Source organism: Aythya fuligula, chromosome 15, assembly GCF_009819795.1.
Source record: "Aythya fuligula isolate bAytFul2 chromosome 15, bAytFul2.pri, whole genome shotgun sequence".
Taxonomy (NCBI): Eukaryota; Metazoa; Chordata; class Aves; order Anseriformes; family Anatidae; genus Aythya; species Aythya fuligula.
In genome coordinates this window covers 9,734,566-9,758,666 of record NC_045573.1, presented here as the reverse complement: position 1 = coordinate 9,758,666, position 24,101 = coordinate 9,734,566, and the positions used below count along the sequence as shown (strand labels likewise).

Below are 24,101 nucleotides of genomic sequence, written 5' to 3'. Positions count from 1 at the left end.
CCAGCTAAATTTTCCTGCTGCTATGCAAGATCATTAATATAATGTAATATTCTTTAAGGCCGTTTCTCAGCTGTGATCTACATATTGTATCTCTCAAATTTTCGAAGATCTTTTTCTGTTCAAAGCAACGTGAACTCCAGTGAGGGAATATTTAGCAAGACATACAGATAACTTTGCTCGCTTTTAAAGTTAAGGCAGGGAGACCTTATTTTAGTTGGTGTTAATATTTTGAGGCACATATTACCTTCCCCCACAGAAGAAAATAACACCAATGACTAATGGAGTCTGTAGGACAACAAAAAGGATAAAATATGTTGTTCTTCCATCACTACACAAATGTTACATCACAGTACTCACGGTTGGTATCAATTCAGTAGCTAGAAATCTTTACTAGATAGTTCCTCTTAAAAGCTTTAAAAGGGTCACTCAGTAGGGGTGAAAGAAAGAGTGGGATGGTGAAGAAAGAAAAGACAGATACTTAATCATCATTATTAAGTCAAAGCAAGACCTAAAGTATCAGAGGAAGAGAATCAGGCAGTGGGATTTAGTTTAAAAATAAATGGACTTGATAATATCAGACTTTAACGGTGATACTCAGTAGTGTTCCAAAGTCATCTAATACTATATATTTATCTTTTTTCTAATATAAATCTAAGCAGGTTCTATTCAGTACCTGATCTGTTAGCCTATGTCTATCAAACATATCAGTAATTCAACAGACCCAGATTTTCAGTTTTCTCAAATTAAAGTGAAGAAACTTACAATTAGATTTGCACAAAAAAAAAAAAAATAAAAAATCATATGGATTTCTGTAACCAAGTATTGAGTTAAAATATCAAAACTTTATTTATTTATTTTTAACGAATTTCCCCCCTTTTTGCTCCACTTCTTTGCAGTGGTGGCACTAAATAAGCAAGTTACTTTATGCTCTATTGGAAATTAAAATTACTTACAGTTTCTGCTCTGGGCCACTGAAAGATTTGTCTCTTCAGGAAGAAGGTTTCCACCTTTTGAAAGAGATTTGGGTACCCAGTCAGCAGCAGTCACTCACATGATGCTAAAATCAATCACAAAAGACTTCACCTACCTGCAGGTTCATGATTTGGGTTAAAGAAGGGAAAGGGCATCAAAACTTCCTTTAATGAGAGACACACTTTTATTTTTCAAGTTTAGAAGGAGTCCTTCCACTGTGAAGCCACAGGAGGCAATACTACCTGCCTACTGGATCTCACAGGCCAAATAAACACCGTGTCTTTCTATGAGACAAAATGGCTGCCCAGTCTGTGGGAACTCAACCACACAACACAAAATGGCTGCCTAGTTGGTGGGTGCTCAACAACACAACATAAAATGGCTGCCCAGTTGGTGGGCACTCAGCCACACAACACAAAATGGCTGCGTAGCCTGTAGGGATTGCGCAGACTGATCTCCTGGTACCCACCTTCCTCTTCCAATAGTTCTGAGGATTTTTTTTCCTTCCTCACAAGCTACCTGCACACCTTTTACTGTGTCTTGGGCCGTGTGGCACAGAGGGCTGTGGGCTGCCAGCTAAGGCTCTCAAAAAACTATGTTTTTCCAGTGACCGCCTCCGATGACTACAACTACTACTGACAGGTTCCAGAAATTGCATCTTCCCTGACCAGTGGATAATTCAGGTATAGACTTATATCTGTCAACATTACCTTAAAATTCAGGAGACATCCTTAAGGTGTTGCAGTTTTACCTGTACCAGGCCCACAAATCATGTAAAGGCCACAGCTCCACAGAGCAATATTTATGAGTTTACAGTGCCAGGCCAAAAATTTGCTGTTTTCTCAAAGACAAATATAGATACTTACGTGGTCTGCCTATCACTGTGCTAAAGAAAAACTTCCCAAAATACATGGAACTCATTGAAAACAGTGGAAAGAGATGATTTCTCCTGTCTTAAAATGAAATAGCAGCGATTTTTAAGTGAAGACCACAAATACAGTTTCGATACACGTGGTTGTTCTCTCTTTTGTACTGCTTTTAAACTTCTTTCTACTCTTATGTGTCTGCCTTCCAGACAGAAGTAGAAAAATCTTGCTAGTGTGCTAAACATAATGTGAGACAAGTCTCAGTAATAAAAAAATAAAATAATTGAAAAACAAAATACATGTAAACAGTGTGACTTTGTCAAACTTTGAAATTTGTGATGCTTTTTTATTGACAAAAATATTGTAAAATGTGGGGTTTTAATTTGCTTAGTGAAGTTCAATAAAATTCAAAGTATGATGGCAGAATGATTATATTCTTAGCCTGAAACCTGAACCCTAATAAGTTGTGACTTGAAAGGCAATTGAAGTAGCTGAACTCTTCTATCAATTAAACAGATTACACACTTTATACCACAGGAATATTTCATATTGGTAGCATGTACAAAAGAGGCCAGCTTTCTGATTATTTGTATTTTTCTTTTTTAACAATACAAAGAAATACAGGAAGCAAAATCAGCTGAAACAATCACTTAATGGGTCATGATGTTTCTCACAGCTTGGTGCAAACTGCAAGTGAGATATTAGCCTTTGTCAACCTGTCCTTTGCTTAGTCCCTTCTATTGTTTCATACTTTAAGGAAAAGAAGGGCAGCTGAAGACAGCTGTACTCTTCATATACAGGTTTTCCACATTATTTCCAGCTGAGTACCTTCTTGCTATGGATAATTACCCGAAGTGGCACAAATTTTCAGATTATAAAAGCAAGCTTTCCTCGATTAGATAATGCCCCAATTTACATTATACAATCATATTTTAGCTGAGACAAATATCTATGCACAATATCTGCTGATATTTAAAGAACTTTCACAATTATGCTAGGAATTGTTGTGACCACCTCTGACCTGCCCATGAGATGAAAACACAGCTTAAAACCATCATCTACTATCTCCAGCTCTTCTGAGTTTATTTTCAGAAAAGCTGAGGACTCAGGCCATATTGATACGAAGTAGACAGTATGTACATAAAAGCATCCATTTATAGTTAGATGGCATTCCCTCTCATTCTCTTCTCATGCTTCTCTCAGCTCATTTCCTAAAATGTTCTCTGTAATATGAGTTTTGGGTCAAACTGTAAATTTCCAATCTGTCTTTGCTGCTAAGGAAAGCAAACATACCACTTCAGAACTTGCACACGCTGTCTGCCTTTGAAATTCTCCTGTTCCACTTTTTTTTTTTTTTTTCCCCCTTTTCTTTTCTGGTGAGATAACAGACCCAGAAGCCAAGGGAGCTGCTCATGCAGTGTCCTCCACCTTGTGCATTTAATGTGTTACTGCTATGGATACTTGTGTTTGGCTTCAGAAGCAGTTAGGATTCATATCACTGCAGAGCATGGAAATCTACCACCCTGAAAAACATGATTGTAAAAATGGATAATGCACGTGTTGGCTCCATTCAGCTGATGGATGGTCAGGCAGCAAAACCTCAGACTACTCTGTGAGACAGGAACAGATAAAAAACTGAAGTTCAGGAGCATTTGTTGTGCAGAATCTGTGCATTTAAAAATATATTAGCGTATTCTGACCCAGTAAATATTAATAGCATAGGTGAGATTTTATCATCCACAGTTACTGCCTATGGCTGTGAACAGAAAAGGCACTGAGTTCTTATAAAATAGCATTCCCTGTCATCATGAAACATGCTCCTTGGGAAATCTGCCAGTGCCTGATACTGCTGGCCTTCCAGATGGAGAGCAAAACTTGAAGCCAGCTATATTGGATGACCTTGAACTAAAACTGTGGAAGCTGCTTCTGCCTGTGATAGCTATCTTGGGAGTGGTTATTTCTGCCACGTGGGCAATATTGAATGGCAATTTTTTAATGTACAGAGCATACAGGATATTAAATAGTAAGCCCTGTTAGTTTGCTCTAGGTGATTATTGAAAATAGCTTTACTTACCTCATTAACCTTGTTTTATTGGTAAAAATATTACCAATATAATACACACAATATTTGCTTAATGTCTGTGTGGTTGTTACAGTGCTAAACTAACACTGAAAAACCCAGATTTACCTCCACAATGACTTAGAATTAAAATTGGTCATTGTCTTTGTACGCTCTCCATACACACTTTAGATCACTCCCTCATCTCCAGAGTGCTCATAACATCTACATCATCCAAATTCTCCGTAGATCCATTCTGTTTTTCAGACCATTTTACACTATTACGTTTGCTTACTTATAATCTCAGGAACAATTACCTTTTACATAGATACATTTATACATATGCTGCAACTAAACATTGCCCTGGTAATAAACTCCTGATAGCAGCCCCACAGCTTCATTAGCAGGCCAGCATAAATAATTAATCCTTGGAGTTTTTTTTTTGTTGTTGTTGTTGTTGTTTTTGTTTTTGTTTTTGTTTTCTTCCAATTAGGCTTACTTTGCCTTTTTAATCTTTATCCTTTTCCCACTTCACAAAAACAAACAAACAAAAACAACAAGAAATCTCTCTTTTGCTGCTATGACATTGATGTACCTATTGCCAGTAGTAGTACAGGTGGGGTAGTAACTAATGGTTGTTAGTCTATATCATATTTATTGGACATTAAGGTGGATTTTTAAACTTAGGGTAAATTCATCATGGAGAAAAAATAACAGCGAAAGTTCTTTTTAAGGATAGTAACACACAACAAAGGTCAGATAGGATTCTTACCTTTATGTCTTTTGGATTATTACAGCTTATCGGTATTTTGAAGTACAGCAAGGTTTGTTGTACTGTGGAGAAGGCCTTGGGGGTTCTGGGGGCTGCAAAGCTCAATGTGAGCCAGCAGTGTGTGCCTGCAGCCCAGAAGGCCGGCTGCATCAACAGAGGTGTGACCAGCAGGGAGGGCCGGGAGGGGCCCCCTCTGCTCTGCCCTCATGAGGCCTCACCTGGAGTCCCGCATCCAGGTGTGGGGCCCCCAGCACAAGAAGGATGTGGAGCTCTTAGAGCAGGTCCAGAGGAGGCCATGAAATTGATTAGAGGGCTGGAGCATCTCTTCTATGAGAGAGCTGGGGATGTTCAGCCTGAAGTAGAGAAGATTCCGTGTGGACATCATTGTAGCCTTTCAGTACTTAAAGGGAGCTTAAAGATACTTAAAGATGGAGAATGACTTTTTACATGGGCAGATACTGATAGTACTAGGGGAAATGGTTTTAAACTAAAACAGGGGAGGTTTAGATTAGATGTTAGGAGGAAATTCTTCGTTCAGAGGGTAGTGAGGCAATGGAAAAGGCTGCCCAGAGAAGCTGTGGATGCCCCATCCCTGGAGGTGTTCAAGGCCAGGTTGGACAAGCCCTGGGCACCCTGATGTAGTGGGAGGTGTCCCTGCCCATGGCAGGGGGATTGGAACTGAATGGGATTTAAGGCCCTTCCAACCCAAACCATTCTGTGATTCTCTGAAGGTATGTCTGCTGATTGCCTGGCTTTATGCGGTCACTGTAAAGTGAAGCTATACAAGAACTGCAGAAATGAGAGGTTAATTCATTTGGTTATGATTACCTTCAATAAAATGAATTAGAAAGCCTGTGTTCAAATTTAGAATGGGTACAGTAAATATCCTAGACTCACACAAAGTGGGAAAATTAAACAGTCTCTCTCTCCTTACTGGCTAAATTTGAAAAGTACTGCTGTGCAAAGGAGCCTGCATAAGCAGAATATTTCTATTCTGAAGTGAGAAAATGCTGCAGTGATTGTTGCCTTTGTATGAATGAAGATCATTTTAAATTTTAGTTAAATCTTCGACCAAATGCTTTGTTTCTAGTGACTCGTGAATGTAGCATCAGCTGTTAATTTTCAGTGGCTTAATGGCACATGTGGCAAGAGTGACACACAATGAGCATCACACTGGGTGAGTGTAAGAAGGAGGGAGAGGTGTAAAAACATGCACCAAATGTCAAAGGTGTGGGTAGTGGTAATCACTTGCTGGCTATGTATTGCTGAGCAGATGTTCCAGCTTTTGCTTTTTTGGCTAGTTTTGATTCTTTCCCTGCTACTTTTTCTTTGCTCTGTGTATTTTCTGTTTTCTCTCCTCTGTTAAGCATGGAATTCTCTTAAGACTACTTCTATGTATAACACCCAGTACTTTTCTCTGATTTTGGCATCTAGCTGTTACTATAGTGCAAAGAAACACCACCAACTTTTTTTTTGTTGTTGTTATGAATAGAGTTGTAGCTGTTGTCTGTGTTTCTGATAAAATCTCTTTTCATGGAAAGGAGTAATACATCTGTCCTTCACAGTACTATAATCTTAGCTATGCAATATAACTTGCTATGAATTCCTTCCTGTGGTGTTTTTTTTTTTTTTTTTTTTTTTTTTTCTCTTTTCAGATTATGTCTTGCTCTAGGAACATACAGTGCACTCTGGGATCCTAGAGAGAATGAGGCAGTTGTGTGATGATGCATATATTTCAATAAATATACGTGTCAGGATGTGGGCAAATCCCATAAAGGAAAATACCAAGCCCAGCTTTATGAGGGATGTCCCATTGGCATAGCCTGGTGTGGTACACGCTGTTCTGCAAGATAGGGTTAATTTGTGGCTGTGACTCTATTTTCCATTCACCTTTCCCATCCCAAGCACATTCCAGTGGTGTTTCATCTGTAAATACCCAGCCTCTTTGAGGGAATAACAAGGAAACTGTAAGCTGGGAAGTGGCCCAAACTAGTACCTGTAAGGGAAGTTGCCAGGCGCCAAGCCTAAGGCTTCTGAGATTAGGGAAAGCATTTCTAGGGGACAGCCATGGACTTGGAAGCCCCAGGGAGGTCGGTGTGTCCATTGTAGGACTGGGAACTCCTGAAAAGTTCAGCTCTAGCGAGAATCCCCAGCTCTACAGATGGGAGCCTGGAAGCCTCAGGAACGCAACTTCAGGATAGAATTGCAAAGCTCGATATCGTGCACGTTAAGATGGAAGTGTAAATACAAGTTAGCTCTCAGAGAGGCAAGAAAAATCCCTTTGTTCACATTGATCTCTCTGCAGACCCATCTCCTTTGCCCTGTTTGATTGCAATCAATTGCGGAGGAAAATTTGGCATTACAATTTCAACCATGTGGCAGTGAAAGTACTATGCTAAAAGACTCAGAAAATAAATATATTTTTATATTGTTGTATAATGATAAACATAATTAGAAAAGTATTTAATGAATTGTAGGCTTGGTACCTGTTAGTTAAGATATTTGCATCTTAGAAAAAAATGCAAAAGGGGGAAATTCTCATTACTATCTCTATTGGGCAGCTAGGAAAATAATTATGTCATAGCAACTTTTCTTTAAATAACATTTTCTACACTGAGTAGATGCTGTGGTTGTCACAAATTGCTGTTAACAGAAGAGGAAGCAGCTCTGTCCATCTTTAATCTTTTGAATTAGTCATTCTTAGGTCAGTAATTTAACACTGCATTTCCAAATGTAACTGTTCATAGCAAACTGTTTTTGACTTCAGTTCTCAGCTACCCATGGTCTGGTTTGCATGATTAGAGAATGGAGTGACCTCTGTTAATAGATAATGTGTTATAAGATAATGTATGCTTAACACATCGTGCATATACAGTACTCACAGCAATATTGTGGCCCCCCCCTTTTGCACAGTTGATCTTCCACTTGTTGAAGACGCTCTGTAATAACATACAACTCTTGCTGTGTGATCTCACTGTGGTCTCTCTCACTTGTCTTCAGCTATAAATAGAAGAGTACAGATCAGCTGTGATTCGGCAGTGAATTGGAAACTCCTGAGATAGACTGGCTGCCAGTGTTTAATTTTATGCCAGATACTTTCATATTCTTTTCAGCTTTGGTAGAAAATAGTTGCTCTTCTGGTTTTAAAAATAAGAAAAGTCAAATATGGAGGCAAATTAAGAAGAAAAGTTATCGCTGATTCTGCTAAAAATGATACATGGCCAAAACTAGAGGTTCCTACTTCTACTGCCTAATAACAAAAAATAAAATTACCAGACCAGTTTAAATGAACTGCATACATAAGTTGGCCCTGTGCTTTTAACATTCAATCTTCTGTATGCTACTGTGATGGCGCTTAGATACTTCTGAATTTAAATCCAACGACTGTATTTTATGTTTTTAGATAAATTAGATTAGACAATTTTTGTCACAGAGAGAAATATTTCCTTCTACAGTGCAGCATTTCGAGGAAAGCTCCTTCTCTTATTACTACTGAAGCTGGCTGTAAAACTTCATAACTGGCAGCGATGGCCAAGCTCAAGAGAATTTAACAATGTCAGTAAGAATGAAATACAGACAGCTTCTTTAGACACTGTTCTGAATTTCTCTGAAATACGCCTTAAATGTGACCTCCAGGGACTAGGATTTTCAAGTCCTGCCATCTTCAGTTGAATGAAAAGACAGCTGAATTACAACGTAACTTTACGATGTGGCAGTCCAGGGCTTCTATCCATTGGAGAGTGTTTTTAACTAGAAAAGGTGGAGTCCCTTATTTTAATAGTTAAAGTTAATCATAGGGTTTTGATTTGTAACCTGACCTGCCAAGCAGGATGGTCAGCAATCTGTTATCTTAATTGTCAGCTCTGTCTACCAGGTGCTGAGCTAAATAACAAGGTGATAAACACATACCATAATGACTCAGAAAACGTGTGGTATATTCATTAAATGTCGCCTGTGATTTCACAGCTTTATAATTAGGAGCTTTAAGAAACTAAGATAAGTTGACAGGGACAAAATGAAGTCAAACATAGAAGAGTGGGCATACTTAAACTTCTCCTTTCCGTCTATTCACAGAATACTTTCACCATTTCTGTTTCCCCGCAGCTTCATGAAGGCCTTAAATACCTGAAGTCTCCAAAGGCATCCTCCCTGACACCTCAGTCCTCACTTTAACAAATCTGCAGCTTGACTACACTTTGCCATCTCTGTCTGTAGCAAGTTGCTTCTATTTCTGCACAGCTCTTTACTTCAGCCAGATCCCTCCATCACTTCTGGCTGTGCTTGGCTGGTGTTCAACACGTTCATTGGTGACACCACCAAGGAGATGAGCGTCTTATCCCTATAAGACCTTCTCCAGATACATGTACTCATGTCAACGTGTGATTCAGCATGACAGCTGATTCTTGTGCCATCTCTTGGGCATGCACTATCAAAGTCTTCAAGAACTCTAACATTTCTCTGAGTATTTTCCTTCTGGGATGGGGGTACATTAAAACAGAACTAAAAATAATCTAAGTGCTTGCAAAGCCTCTTGAAAGAGAGGGAAAGAAATCAACAAAATCAACAGAAAACATAATCTCACCCCCCACTCCCCAAGACATGTCAGAGGGAGCACAGACCTTTTTCTATCTTCAAAATTCATTCAGCAAAGGTAGCAGCTGTCTAGACAAGCTGAACTGCTCTGCTTCTCCTAAAATAAATGGAAAATATATTTGGTGGTTTTGCAGCTGTTATTAATAGCTCTTACAATTTTAAGCATTTGACAGACTGGTTGGCCACCTCTTTTTCTTTCTGGCTGACCATTATGGTGAGCATTTAGTGGTTTTCCTATTGCTTTTTACTATCATTTTTGCTTTTCTTCTTGAAGAAAGCATGGCTATAGATGGTACCTGAGTTTTATACTATTGGAGTCAGGTTTTCGTCCCCAGGTGGAAATAAAGAATGAAGAATTTAGCTGTCCTGGAATAATTTCAGTTGAAACAAAACAAAACACTCCTGCCACGTCCAGCACAGAATGTTTCTTTTTTAATCCCTCCCTGCCTGCTGTTAATCTTCCCCGGCCTTTGAGACCTGCCAGGGTGCAGCTGAGTGAGAGGTCTCCTCTTTCTGTTTCCTTGCCCTGCTCCCCTCGGCCCAGATGGTGCCGGGCAGAGGTGACTCACGCTGGCACCTCACCTGGGGCTCCTGTGGCAATGACAGCGCTCGGAGCGCTCTGCTCCTGGGAAGTGGACCAAAGAAACATGCATCAGGGCTGAGTCACCATGCCCGATTATTGCAGGCTCTTCCGACCCACTTATTTTCCTGTCATTTTGTGACATGTTTAGAAAATCTTCTGCTCGCGCTGTTTATTCGTTATGAGTATTTTATCTTTTTTTTTTTGGGCAAACCGAGAGTCTGCTTTTAGGTTTTGATAATACAGCTAGAAAAAACAAGAGGAAAAAAGAATAATGCATCCTTCTGTGATATCGCCAAGCCTACAGAAGGCAGTAAGCCATCAAGAATGAGAAAAGGAGAAAATCAAACAGTTCATCAAGAATACATGGAAACACACTAAGAATTCAGCTCTACTCCAATACTATTGCAACGACTCCAGGAATGGATTTGGGCTCTTAATAAGAGAAATGTTTTATCATCCTTGTAACTCATGTGTTTAGGGTTGCTGAGCAGACATTTAAAGCTTAGCTTTGGGGGGAACTGAAATATTATAACTGCTGTTTGGTTTACTGGTGGTTTTTCTACATCAAAAATGGTTTTGCAGGGACTGGAAAGGATGTGTTGTCTATTCCGGAGGACTGAGAGTTCAGCAAAGGTTGTGTTTATATTGCAAATTTTATACATATATGTTGAGCAGCAGATTGCTGAAACAGGCCTGGAGGATATTATTTCAGTACCCCATGCCATGCTGTATCTATAGGGATCCTATTGCATTCAGCACAGAACAACAACCTGATTGTGCTGCAGGTGCACAGGAAGCATAACAGTGCTCTTAAATATGCTGGACAACAGTCTGTGTAGCTTTTCCTCATATAATCTGACAGATTTCACCTAGAACATGCAACTGAAAGTGCTACAGAATTAGTCTCACCATATTTCTCCAGCTTCTCTGTAGAAGGTTGAGACCCAAAGGAGTTTTATTTTTCTCTATTATGCATCTTCCTGTACTCTTATTCCCCAAACCTCTTTTTTACTTCCTTAAGAGGTCTGACAGTGCTACAAATATGCTCTCAGTCTTGCTGACTATCCATTTTTCAAATGAAAAATCCACTGGAATTTGCCTCTTTTTCCCCCCAGAAGTAGCAGTAACTTCTCTTAAGCTTTAACTGCTCACATCCAAGAACCAGAGAACATGGAAGAAAAGAGAGGGAGATAGGGAGGTCCATTGTAATGGTTTAGATTAAATGGCCTTCCAAGGGCTTTCTTATCCAGTTCTTCCTCTTTTCCTTGAAAGCAATGAGGTGACCCTTGCCCAGGACAGCAAATGTTGCCCTGTGTTCAGTATTAATTGCTAGCACATGTGATTTTTTTTTTTTTTTTTTAATAGTTATAAGCAACTATACCTCCTGCTTTCATGGGGTTTCTATGAATATATCCCAGAGCCCTCCTTTACTCATTTAACCACATCTCCCCCCCTGCCCCCAGTCAGCACCGTGGATTGGATGAGAAGCAAAGGCGATTTGACACAGATGGGAGGAAAGATGTTCCATGTGCCTAAGGGATTGGTACAGATGGTCAGTTTAATCTTTGTTCATCATCGTAACACACTGGCCTACAGAGCTCGGACTCTAGAGCGAGCACCTGGAGCGTGACGTTTGGAAGTCAGGGTGTCACAGAGCTGTTAGAGCCTTTAAGTGCTTGGCCACATCTTCACTTCTCTTCTGGGGGTTAGAAGCAGGAGCAAAGTTTGGGTGTCAGGAAAAAGAAATGTATAGAATAAATAAGGAGAGTGCAAGCTATATGCTCTGCAGTCAGGTAAAAACAAACAAAAAAAATAGGGGCAATTGCATCTGCAGCTGGGGTAAAAGCACAGTACTTTCCCCCCAGTAGGTAATATTGAGCATAGGGGCTGTAGGGATTACCAGATATAAGTGATCTTGCTCACTTGGAACATACTGCCAATGATAATTTAAACTCCTGAAAATTCAAAGTGAACTATTTTAGTTAGTATCTTTCAGATCACCCCAGGATGAAGCCCAATCTACCTCACACAGGAAAAAGACTGCCCTCTCTTCACACGTCATGGAGATCTCCTGCTGTAGAAACTCCCTGCTCTCTTCACTAGTTGAGGGTCTGCCCCCTAGATATCATTTGTATACAGTAGTACGATAGTGAACAGTTCTGCCAAGAAACTGTCTTCTTTCTGTTAACCATGGTGATTTTCCTCGAGCACATTAATGCTCCTTCTATTAAGATGACACCCAAACTGCCTGAACGTTGAATGGATAAAGAGCTTTGGCGCTTGCTCACATCCCAGCCCATTTTGAATATTGATTCTCCTGCAGGAATGGTGCTTAAGATCGTTAATTGATAAAAGTAACTTCAGTACCATTTAACATGATGGGTCTCAAGAGTAAAAAGAGCTTTGCTTGTGATAAGCGTGAGTAACATGGGGAGGCCACGTCAGAAAAGTCACCGTGTGACGGTCTCTGCCTGCAGGTGCGCTCAGCAGCCAGCCTGGGGGAGCCCTGCGGCTGGCCTGCTGACCGTCCCCTCGAAAGCCAGCTGTACAGCAGGGGAGCAGGCCCCCAGCTGGGGGGACAGCAGTTCCTAAACAAGGAGAAGAGGTTAGCAGTGAAGAATATTATGAAAGGTATTTCACTGTCACAGCTGGGGAAGAAAGAAGTACAAAGATAGCAGGAAGGGCTGTCATAGCACAGCGGATGTAGGAGAACAGGCAAGATGGAGTTAACCAAAGCAGCAAATAATGAAAGGATCAACATGCTTTAATAACATGAGCAAGGCAGCTGAGGGACAGCTCCCCGCAGGGACCCGCGTTGCATGCAGAGGCGGCAGGGAGAGTAAAAGCTCTTGGATTGTGATTAAAGTCTTATTTGTGCCAGAAACACCTACTTTTTCCACTCTTCACTTAATTCTATAATTTGACTGCATTATTCTTTGTACGCTTGCTCACTCTCACACACATGCTTAATCTCTCAGCTTTCCTATCCTGAAACATCACTGTGACAGCCCAGGCTCTGACAGCACTAGTTACCTTCAGGTGCTTAAACAAGCAGTTCAGGCACAGCATCATGCAACAAAGACTAACAGATCCATGGACAAGGACAGCACTGGTGACATCTGAGGTGAAGAATGTAAAACTAATCAGTTGGGCTGGGTTTTGTGCTCTTTATGGGGTGGTTTCAGAATGGAAGCCTGTGTTGGAGCCTTCAGAGAAACACCTGAGGTGTGGCTGTCAGTATGACAGAGGCACTAAAATACATTTGCCAGAAAGCTAACACTGAAATTTGCAAACTTACAGGGGAATATTTGAGTACTGCAGCTCCCAGGATAGGTAGCAGTTTCAATAAGAATTGAAGGTGTGCATCAGCTTCTGCTAATGTTACAGACTTATTTATCTTTAATTATCTTCTGTGTCTCAGCATTAATGGGTTTTCTGCACCCACCAAAGGTTTGAAATACTTACATCAGCCATGGAAGACATTCACCTAAGGCTCAAGACCTCAGAATAGTTACATGCCTAGTTAATGACAGCTTCCAGATTTTGTGCCAAGGCTAAATCATTAGTAATGTCACAAAGGAAGTTGGTAGTGCAAGGTAAACTTGTCTTGGCTGTGCCAAATAATGGATCAGCTTCTGCCACCCTTCCCGGGCTCCCTGCTATTCTCACCGTTGCTCTTTTCCCAGTGAAAGCTGTTGCTGCAGTATGGGCAGTGTGGTGCACCTGTCTTTTCTGCAGCTATTCAGTGCATACAGAATGGTACACATACAGAATGGTACAGCTTTTGCCAACTGTCAGGATTAGTGAATGAGTAGCATCAGAAGCCCAAGGTTAAAACCCTGTATTTCAAGCTGATGCATAGGTCTCAGGCAAGGGACAGCACCACATACTCAGATGAGATCTGTGATTCCAGCAATGCAGGATGGAGTTTGCATGCCTCTGACGTTATTTTTTCTGTTTCTGCAGGATGGATGACATCCAGCTGTGCAAAGACATTATGAACCTTAAGAAAGAGCTGCAGAGTTTGGTAGCAATCCCAGGTACGGGCTGTTTCCAGCTCAATTTTAGGATAATGCTTGGGTGATGCAGGGGTGGGGCTGGTGTCAGAAGCACGCCTCTGCTCCTAACACAATCAGAAATGTCCCCACAAGGTTGAGTTTCATGTCTCCTGTCTTCATATATTCCCTCCAGTCCTTATTTTTTATTCCCATTTTACTTCCTTCCCCTCTTTAATCTCCCAGTCTCTGAATTTCTTTTCATGCTATGCTTCACTGCTCCCTTGACAGCAAACCTGCAACTATCACTCAGACAAGGTGCATATTCACTCCCTCTTACACCCCCTTGGAAATATCAAGGGAGCCAACTGGCACAGAGATTGTCAAGTAAAGACAGAATGCTGAGATACCTGAGATAAAAGGGAGAATGGAGAAGGATTTAAAACCATCATGGTGAATAAGATTGTTATTTCCTAGATACACCAATTCATTGTCACAGCTGCAGTTATAGCTACCTTTCAGAAGAAAGCCTTCCGCAAAAAGCGAGAGATAAAAGGTGTGCTTTGCGTTTTGCCTTTAATTTGCTGCAAATTCACTGCTCTAAGGAGAGACAGTTGTGTGTGTGTTTGCAATTCTTAAATCTAAACTCTAGCTGAAATCAATGAGGAATTTTGCTTCACTACAGCTTTGCTGTTTTAGATCATTCATAACAGCCCTACTCTATTCAAGAAAAATTAGAAACAGATCCTGCAAAACACTCAGTACCTCAGTAGGCTACCTACATTAGATATTATTATTTGACTCTAGCACCTTTCACAGATAAGTTGCTACAGCCCAGCTACTCAGGACAGGTTTTGATACTCCTTCTGTTATCCTTATTTTTCCTCCCATATTTTGTTGTGCAACTTTGAAAACCTTTCTCCCCAGAAAGAACAGAGCAGGTCATTCATGAAATAGAGAAGTTTACATTTGTCTCACAGATAGGGTTAATCAGTTTTTTGTTTTTGTTTTCTAACCTTTTCAAAATTATTTTCTAGTCCATTTCTTAAGCAGAGATCAGACAGCCTTCTGTCTGAATCAGACAGCTTTCTCCTTAGCACTCCACAAATCTCAGCAAAACTTCAGAATTTGAGTATACACAGTTCCAGCAGCACCACCTTTTGGCAGACACAGTAAGACTACTTTTACCTTAACAAAGGCATCACTGGCACTCACACACAACTGAGTGCTTATGTGCCTAACATAGAAAAACACTTCACAGAAATGGGTTCATTCATAACATCCAGATCAGTATTCACCAGCTGATGAGCAGATCCCTACTCTTTGGTTTCAGTGGACATGGATTGCAGTCATCATGGGATCAGGCTTTTAGAACACAGCATCTAGAGTACACCACAATTTAATGTGCATACATTTATCATTTGGCAGTCAGTTTCCTGAAGAATGGGATGGGAGATTCAGGAAGAGGATAAAAAAAAAAAAAAAAGCAAAAGTTAGCTCCTACTATCAGTAGCAGGCAGAGAAAATCCCACATTCCATAAGCTTAAGAGGCAAAGCAAATCTAAATGTTTTTAAGTATTCCCCGCTGCAGATTCAGCATTACTCACAACCATGAACACTTTCCATAGGTAAAAATACAGGTCTTAATATCTTTGTAGAATTCAACCACATTCCTGCATTGTTTATAAAACACAGAAAATACTTCTGACAAAGCAAAGCAGCCTGATATTATAAATCATTTACTCTGCAACTAACAAACCATAATCTGAAATTCTCAAGGAATACAACTTCTAGACTGAGACTTACAGAATGACAATGTCTCAAATATTACACTTAAGGTGCTTTTGTCTCAATTACTAAGGAGTGGATTTACTGCAGAAATTCCCAGTAGGAAGTACGAAACCCACGATTCAGAATTAATCTGTAATAAGCAATCATTTTCAAATGTCCGATTTATTTAGCTGTTTCAAATTATTGAACGTATAAGGTCAACCAGCAGACACAACAAATGCTGCTCAGATGCATCAGACTGCAGGAGCTTGCCCTTCTCAAAATTCTTATATTAGTTTTATGGTTCCCTAAATGCAGTTCTAATCCTCAGAACCAAAATCTTTGATTTAATGCAAAGTGTCTACTCAACTAATCAAAATTTTAAACTTACTGAGGAAACGTGGGCTGGGATTTGCCTCTGGCTTTCTCATCTCTGCCCTTCTTACTAGGTTTGAAGATGTCTGTCTTAACTACATGTGGCTTTATAACATTGAACTACAGTTGTGTAATCCCTAGTATTTATGATGATTTTAGCTTGTGACAGTCCCATGATTCGTGTCACAAAAATCATTGTTTATAGACAACCTAGTCACGAGACTGTCTAATTAACAAGTTCATATTAATTACTCAGACTTTTGAAGCACAAAAACACCTTTGTTTATTTTTCCACATTATACAATTCATTGATGCTATTACTTCAGGATTTGCAGCTCGCCTGCCTTAACAGGCTTGAAAAACTGTTGCAGCCAACAGCCAGAGCTGTTATAAAATAGAAAGAAAGAGTTTCTTTTGGCATGGTCTCATTTTCTGCACAGCCAAGGGGATTTTGTACTGTGGATTTTTTTTAATGATTGAACTTCTTTAAATACCAAAATGCTTTCAAAAAGTTAGGAAAGCAAAGTATTGTCTTGTATAGTAATTTAATATTAAAAATAATCTTGACAAACCCCTCAGATTAGACAGGAGAAAACAAGTAGAAGAGAAAAGAAAAAGCAGCCAGAATTTGCTGGATTTTGGTGACTCAGGTCCGCAAAACCACTGACTTCCATCAGCAAATCATTCTTAGACATCTGCAGTTTCTCCTGTCCAGCTCCCTGGAATCTGAAGTCTTTTTTTTTTTTCTTTTATTTTCCCTCCCCTGTTTTTGACCAGAAAAAGAAAAAACAAAGATGGAGAAACAAAGAGAAGATGAACTGATTCAGAAGATCCATAGACTGGTACAAAAAAGAGATTTTCTTGTAGATGATGCAGAGGTAGAGAGATTACGGTAAGAACTAAAAGCAACCAAATTTATGCCCAACATTTCATGAGTCTTAATTCTATGCTGGAGCAACTGCCAACATTTACATTAATGGGAGAGAATTGATTCTTTAAAGACAAGTTACAAGTCTCTATCTGGTTCCACAGAAATATATAAAACTACATTATTGCACTCCTGTTGCTCTTTACCCCATAAATAGCTCGGTCATCATCTAATGATGGCAGAGGGATTTGGTTTCTTTCTTTCCCAGAGGGTGACTGGGCATTTACTATTACAAAGGGAAGGATTTCTGGTGCTGCCAGAGAATCTTCTTGGCACACGTAGAAGATGTGAAATAGAATTCTACAAGGGGCATATTTGTAGACATATAGAATCTTTTTTTTTTTTTTTTTTTAAATAAAAATGAATACTTTAGTCATTTATTATCACTATTCTGTCTATGCCATTGTCTGGAAAGATGAGAATGGAATTGCTACAGGTCTACCTAACCTGACGTATAAGTTCAGAATCTCAATATTTTAGCTCAGATTTGCATAACAAAAAACCTGTGGTTTCCTAGACAGCTGATTTCCAGCTGTTGCACTGAAATCCAATGCTGTGGAAATAGGGTTTTGTCTATTACTTCCCATCTTTTTTCAACAGTAATGTTTCAAGGCTCCAACAGACCATTTATCCTAAATGACAGTATCTGTTCCAAGATGTTTAAATTCTAAACAGGCAAAGGACAGGAGAGAGAAGAATGTTTGCCAGAGTCTAGCAGTTGATCAAAGAGAGGCTGGCCAAAGGTAGCAGCTGACAAAAGCCTGAGCTACTAACATAATCCAGAGCTCTCATCTGCTAGTTCAATGTGCAAATTGCAACAGCTTCAGTGGCAGCCAGACAATACGGAAGCCTAATCATAGGCTACTGAAAATGTATAGCTGTGCACTATACAGATGTGAATACATTAGTGTCAATTTACTTGTGTAGTAAAGCCTGATGCTTTTCTTTAAAACTCTTGACAAAGTCTTTTTCACTGAAGTGTTAAATCAGTATCCTTTTACTGTCCCAATTTGCTGAGAAAACATTATTTCTGTAACAGATTCTTTTTTCCCCCACCAGAGAAAAAGAGGAAGACAAGGAGATGGCTGAATTCCTACGGACCAAGTTAAAACCCTTAGACAAAGCAACACAGTCTCCTACCAGTGAGTTTCCAAACAATAATTAAGAAAAACAACAACAGGAAAAACTCCAGACAGCAGGATGAAAGAAGGGCATTTTCAAAGGCTGTGCTGGGCCAACCACTGCCAAAAGATAGGCTACAGCCACTTAGATGCCCAATTACCCCTTAACACTGAATCCAAATCATCTTTGTAAAAAATTGCTTTTTTATTTTAAATATATGTCTGCCTTTTTCTTGCTGTCCTGGTTTGGACATCCAAGTCCAAAGAACAAGCTTTAGCAATATTCTTGTTCTTCAGCTCTGTAGTTGGTGGGGTTCCACACAGTAAGTGCCTTTCTACAGAGGGATCTGTTATCTGACTCTGTGGCTGTGAAGAGGGGCACCCGAATTGAACAAGCTTACCCTTAGATGTCTGGATTCTTTAAACCCTAAAGGGATAAGTCATCTTGAGCAGTTTGAATCCACAGAGCAGCTTGGTTTCTACCAAACTGATACATGTATCATTGAAATAAAAGTTAAAAAGGTTCAGGAAGGGGGCAGGGGGAGGAGGCGTTTATGTCCTTTAAGCCAGAAGTACAAAGAAATAGCTTAACCAACTCTTGGTTTTAATGGTATCCTCTTTTTGAACACTGCAGGCAGCCCAGCAGAAAAGAAGGCAGAACCTCCTCCAAGCAAGCCCACCATCGCCAAGGCAGGATTGGCTATTATTAAAGATTGCTGTGGAGCCACACAGTGCAGCATCATGTAGCTCTGGGCTCTCTACCATGTTTCTCATCTTTTCAAGTGTTCTCATTGAAAGAAACTGTAGGGTGAAGGGATTAACAGCATCCTGCTAAACTGAATCAAGAGCAACTATGGTACAACAGTAATACATGGAATGTACAATGGCAGGTTCTTCACTATTGCATGGATCACTCAACACGCATGCCTAAAAAAACAAAAGAAATCCATATAGTGGCTGTCCAGTGACCAGAAAAGATCTGTAATAGAGTTAACAAAAATATCCAAGTCATAAAAGTGAAAGAGGATATATTTCATCAAGTAATGTGTTAAAAAAAAAAAAAAAAAAAAAACACAATTTTAAGAGGTCATCACTTCAAGAATTTTTTGTACGCTCCCCCCCAACAAATGGCACTCAACCATTTGCTGGAATATTCTATTTTGGCTACTTTTCAAAATGAAAGCCATAAATAGTAATGCTCTATATAGTGCAACTGATAGCTGAAGCAATTATAGGATAACTGACGTTGCATACAAAATATTTATCAAGCTAGTGGGATGTTTAAATACTTTGCTGTTGAGTATCACTTCACTTCCTAAACACTGAATATCAGTGACAAGGACACTACAAGTAGATACAGGTTTTAATACCATATGATTTCTGAATTACTCAAGTCAAACATTGCTTGCACCAGAAAAAATAAATATCTGGTAAAGTTCTGGCAGGCACAGATACACTAATCTGCAAACGAATGATTAGTCCAAAGCTCTATCATTTATCTCACAGACCTCCACCTCACATGGAGTCAGAGGGGTGATCACTCCACGTTCTGTTCACTATTAAAAGTTACACGCAGTATGAGATCACCTACCAGTGGTAGGTTACTGGGAGAAGAGTTAAAGACATGGGCACAAACAAAAATTAACTAATAGTGCTTATAAACAACTATTAACCACATCTCTAATGAACATGAGAAATGTAAGCTATTGAGCATTGGAAGACATGAGCTACTCAAGACAAATTGACTACAAGACAAACAAAAATAGAGAAGTAGGTATCTGTGGCAAGTATACCACATTCTACACAAAATGGATTTAAAATTAAGGGAAATCAGACTTACCTGCGTTACACCATTTAATGCATTTCTGGTCTCTATGCAGATTAAATTTTGTGGAATCTAATCTTTATATTAGCTGTCAGTAGCTGGTATGTGTGACAGTATTCCATATAAATGTATTGTGATAGGTATCAATAGTAAAATAAATGTACATGATCTATCTAATGTGAAAAGTGAAAACAATCTCAGGCTTAGAAGTAACAAACAAATAGCAAAAAGTTCCTAAAATAAAAAGGTTTTTAAGAGGAACTTCTATTTTGCAAAGCCAGCTAAGTGAAATGTGCACTTGTATACAAAGGAACCACAGTTATAGGAAAGGAGATTAAAATTAACAGCAGAGCTACCCAAAAAGGACAGGCACTGATATTCTTAGAAAGTATCTTACCAAGACTCAAGGAAACAGACACTATAAAGTAAATCAGACTATTCTTGTATAAAAAAAAAACCCACATCCCTAGTATTGGACTGGTTTATTGAAGAAAGTTTACATTTCCAGAAAGTTTCAGTACTGCAGACTCACATTAGACAAGTGATTTGTCACCACCATTTCCTTAAGGTTTAAGAATCAAGGAGGAAAAAATACCAAGGTTTCCACTAAGACATGAAGCACCTGAAATACTTTGAACAAAGATGCAGAAAGAAAACATATTCAAGGCTGAATAGTCATATATAGTTAGACATCCTTATGGATACACATCATATTAAGCTCTGTAGTTGTTCACATCTACTCTGGTATGGGTTGGACTCTGTGTAGCACCTGCACACATTGGGAGAACTGTGAGGGGGGACTGCCTAGCCTTTAAGAGAAAATACATGGGACGGAAACGAATTCCCACTGACTTCTGGAGAATTCAACAGCCTCTTTCATTTGCTGGTGCCCAAATAAGACACTGATAATTCCTGATGTCTTTAAGGTACAGGTGTTTGATATTTCTAACAAAATGCAAAGGGAAGTTAGGAAAAGCAATCTGTAGTGAAGCAGCCAACTTAAAGCCTTTGGAGGGTCAGCTGTAACAACCAAGCACTACAAATGCCAGTAAGTGAAGGAGTGTGAAGGACTTAGTTGTTGGAAGAGCAGAGGTGACTTAGGCACATTATAGCATTAAATGTGCTGATAGCTGGGCTAATTCCTGTGTGCCACAGCTGCCTACAGTCCCTTGGGAAGGAAAATAAGATCAAAAGAACGGAGGTTTGCATTAAAAATTGAGCTAAACGTCTCTAGGATTCAGGACGCATGACTAGGCTACAGAGCCCCCCCTCTAATTACAATGAATAGAAAGCACAGCAAATATAGAAGAAACATTCATAGGCAGTTAGCATTGCTAGCCAGTGCCCCAGAGGGACTTGATCTACAGCAGTATTAATGAGAGTGAACTTTATTTCCAGAGGCTTGGCTGAAAGGTTTTCTTTATGTGCATTTATTTTGTTTTTAATTAGCAAATGCCTTAGTTCTGTTTTCACTTGTCTGCAGTGCACCAGTGGTTCCTTTGGAAGTGGAGTTAGTGATGCTGCTTAGCAATAAAGTGTTTGTTTTATTTATTTTTTAAAAGACTGAGGTCTGATTGTCAACCATGGTCAACACTGGCTTACAGCATTGTCCACCCAGAACACAGCAAAGCCTTAATAGTTTACTTTAATGGCTGTAACTCAACAAATTAAGCTCTGTATTTTGAACCACGTTAAGTGCGTGAACTTCTCAGTCCTTGGGTTAAAAAGAAAATTCAGACTGAAACAGTATTTGCAAAGACGGTCTCTGTAGCTTCCATGACCCTATGAACACAGTACAGTGTGCACCCCCTCATACTTTAAATCAGCAGAAAATCTTTGACAAGGATGTTTAGGGGGCTACACGGACCATCTGCCATCATTTCAGAGCCAACTCTCAGATGTCTGTTACTGTCTGCAAAGAGGGAGGGTGGTTGACTGAAGCACCTGGACTCTCTTCTCAAGGAAGTCCTGGCTGTTCATCCAGACAAAAAAGGCAAGGCAGCAGAGACAGAAGAAAGTTTGAGGTGGATGTGACACTTCTCTGTAGTAAGCAGTGCTCTTTGTACTGATGACCAATTCTACCAGCAAATGGCTCTTGCACCTTCCCCTAGGCCTACTGACTCTCTTCAGCAAAGTTAAACGTATTTCTAAATAAACTAAGCTGCTGTGTTACATTAAGCATGTGTTTCTTCCTTATTATTGAAGTGGTGCAGCTATACTTTACCAAATGAGGATTAGTATTCTGGAGGAAAGGATTTTTTAAGTTAATGATGCTACTAAAAAAATTAGTATTTCCTCTCGGAAAAAAAATTCTCCAGGGGGACCCCCATAGTGGAAAAAAAAAGCAATAGTCAATCTTGTGACTCTCCTGACATTGAAACCTCACTACAGCCCAGAGCAGAAGACCGTTCCTAGCCCTGCATAGGGAAGATAAAGGTCTTGGCATACCCAAATATCATTCCAGAAAGACTTTTTTTTTTTGAGTTAATATCAGGACCATTCTAATTCCGCCTGACAGAAAAATCCTGGCACTGCTGACCATCTTCAGGTTCTGGATAAAAATACGGCCAAGCCAGAGTGGTTTAGCAACAGTAAGGAAATTCAGTACTGCCTGGTTTCCCTGGAGTGGAGTTTTACAGATGTTCCTCATGCTGCAGGGCTCTGAGCAGTCTCAGGGAGCAGAGTCTACGTGACCAGATAGAAGGGATGAGATGCAATTGAGTTCATCTTTGCTCATACTACCCCAAGCATCCTGCTGCAGGAGGCCAGCATGCAGTGAAATCAAAGTTTGTATTATCAGTGTTTGTCCTGAAGAAGTTTTTGGGCAACTAATACCTATCAGCAGCAGTTTTACATTGCCTGAACAAGGTATGTGGAAGATGAGTTTTCCTCCCCACCTCTATCTCAAATAATTTAACTCAACAGAAAGCTCTAACATAACCCTGCAGCCCAACCAAGAAATGACAGTTCAAAAATCAGCAACACACAGGAAAGTGACTGCATCATCCGGACTCTGCCTGATTGTACCCTGGTGACAACAGGTTACTGTCTTGTTGTCCAAGACACTTAATGAGTTAACAAGTGCTTTCAGGAATATATCCCCCTAAAATATTTTACTTTTTTTTTTCCCCAGAGACAGTTCAAATACCAGTATCAAGTGCCATTTGACTGCAGGCTGAAATGCAGGGCTGCAAAAGGTACTTGGGCATGCCTTCGTCTTTGCAGCTGGTGATCATAAGTTCCTGCGTGAGTCAGTCTTTGTCACACTTCATCCTCCTACACAGGCATAAGAGTTTCACTTGCAACTAAGCAGATGGTTAAGGAGAGCGGTTTTCCCAATACTCTGTTCAGCTTGATCTCAAATCATGCCACTTCGAACTAAAACAGTGAGGTAATAGATTTCAGTGTGATGGAAAATAAGGAGTTTGAGCTCATTCTATACAAGATGTAGAATCATAACCCTGGAGACCTGCTTGCTGGATCTGAAATGCAAGTGACAACATTGCTTCAGAGGCAGTTAATGAATAGCCAGAGTTCAACTGCTGCAAAAAGCAGGCGATTTCAGACTTCACAGTGGGTAAGAATCACAATTTCAGCTGAGAATGAACAGAGACTGAAATTTAAACTCACCAGCAAGCAGTTATCAGAAAATATTTTTTGTCACACATATTTTATTAGAGAAGAATTTGATGAAACTGAGTTCAGATTTTTCAATAAGCATATCTAAGGAGCCTCCTCCAGTAACAACACAACCACAGACTCATTTCTAAATGCCAGTCAACAACCTAAAGAGTATCAAATTGTTCTGTGGGCTTCTACCAAAAGTTCTTCTTCAGGTAAATTGTAGAGCAGTTTAAGAATGCTCAAAACCAGTAGAGATGACTGCAGCTAATCCTAAAGCTCTCATGAGGCAATTATCTCATCCCATCCACACTAATATATATAGAGAGAGATATATATATATATTTTTACCAGCAGATTTCATCATGCAAAATAGGTATTCTGGCAAAATTCCCTTTCCATAGCTTTTGAATCCAATAACTAAGAGGCTAACTTGACACTTTTGGACCCACAGCTGAGCTTATGAGTGCATGGCTCCCAAAACACTGTTCTGAAATACTCTAACACCTGCGGCTTTAACATCTCCTATACCCCAGTGTCACTGAGCAAGGATGGAGGAAATCGGCACAGCATTACTGGATGTGCCATAAACTAACCGGGGTAGGTGGGGTAGTATACAGC

The 24,101-nt window shown here is 39.8% G+C and overlaps 1 protein-coding gene across 1 annotated transcript in view; it reads left to right on the top strand.

Annotated features, from left to right (window-relative positions):
• Window positions 1–22,037, top strand: part of BMERB1 (bMERB domain containing 1) — a 50,989-nt gene extending 28,952 nt beyond the window's left edge. The window contains exons 3-6 of the mRNA XM_032197602.1: window positions 13,812–13,885; window positions 16,763–16,877; window positions 17,973–18,055; window positions 18,669–22,037. Coding sequence (XP_032053493.1) covers window positions 13,812–13,885; window positions 16,763–16,877; window positions 17,973–18,055; window positions 18,669–18,781 — 385 coding nt within the window. The 3' untranslated portion in view covers window positions 18,782–22,037. The remainder of the gene's footprint in view (window positions 1–13,811; window positions 13,886–16,762; window positions 16,878–17,972; window positions 18,056–18,668) is intronic.
• The last annotated feature ends 2,064 nt before the right edge of the window (window positions 22,038–24,101 follow it).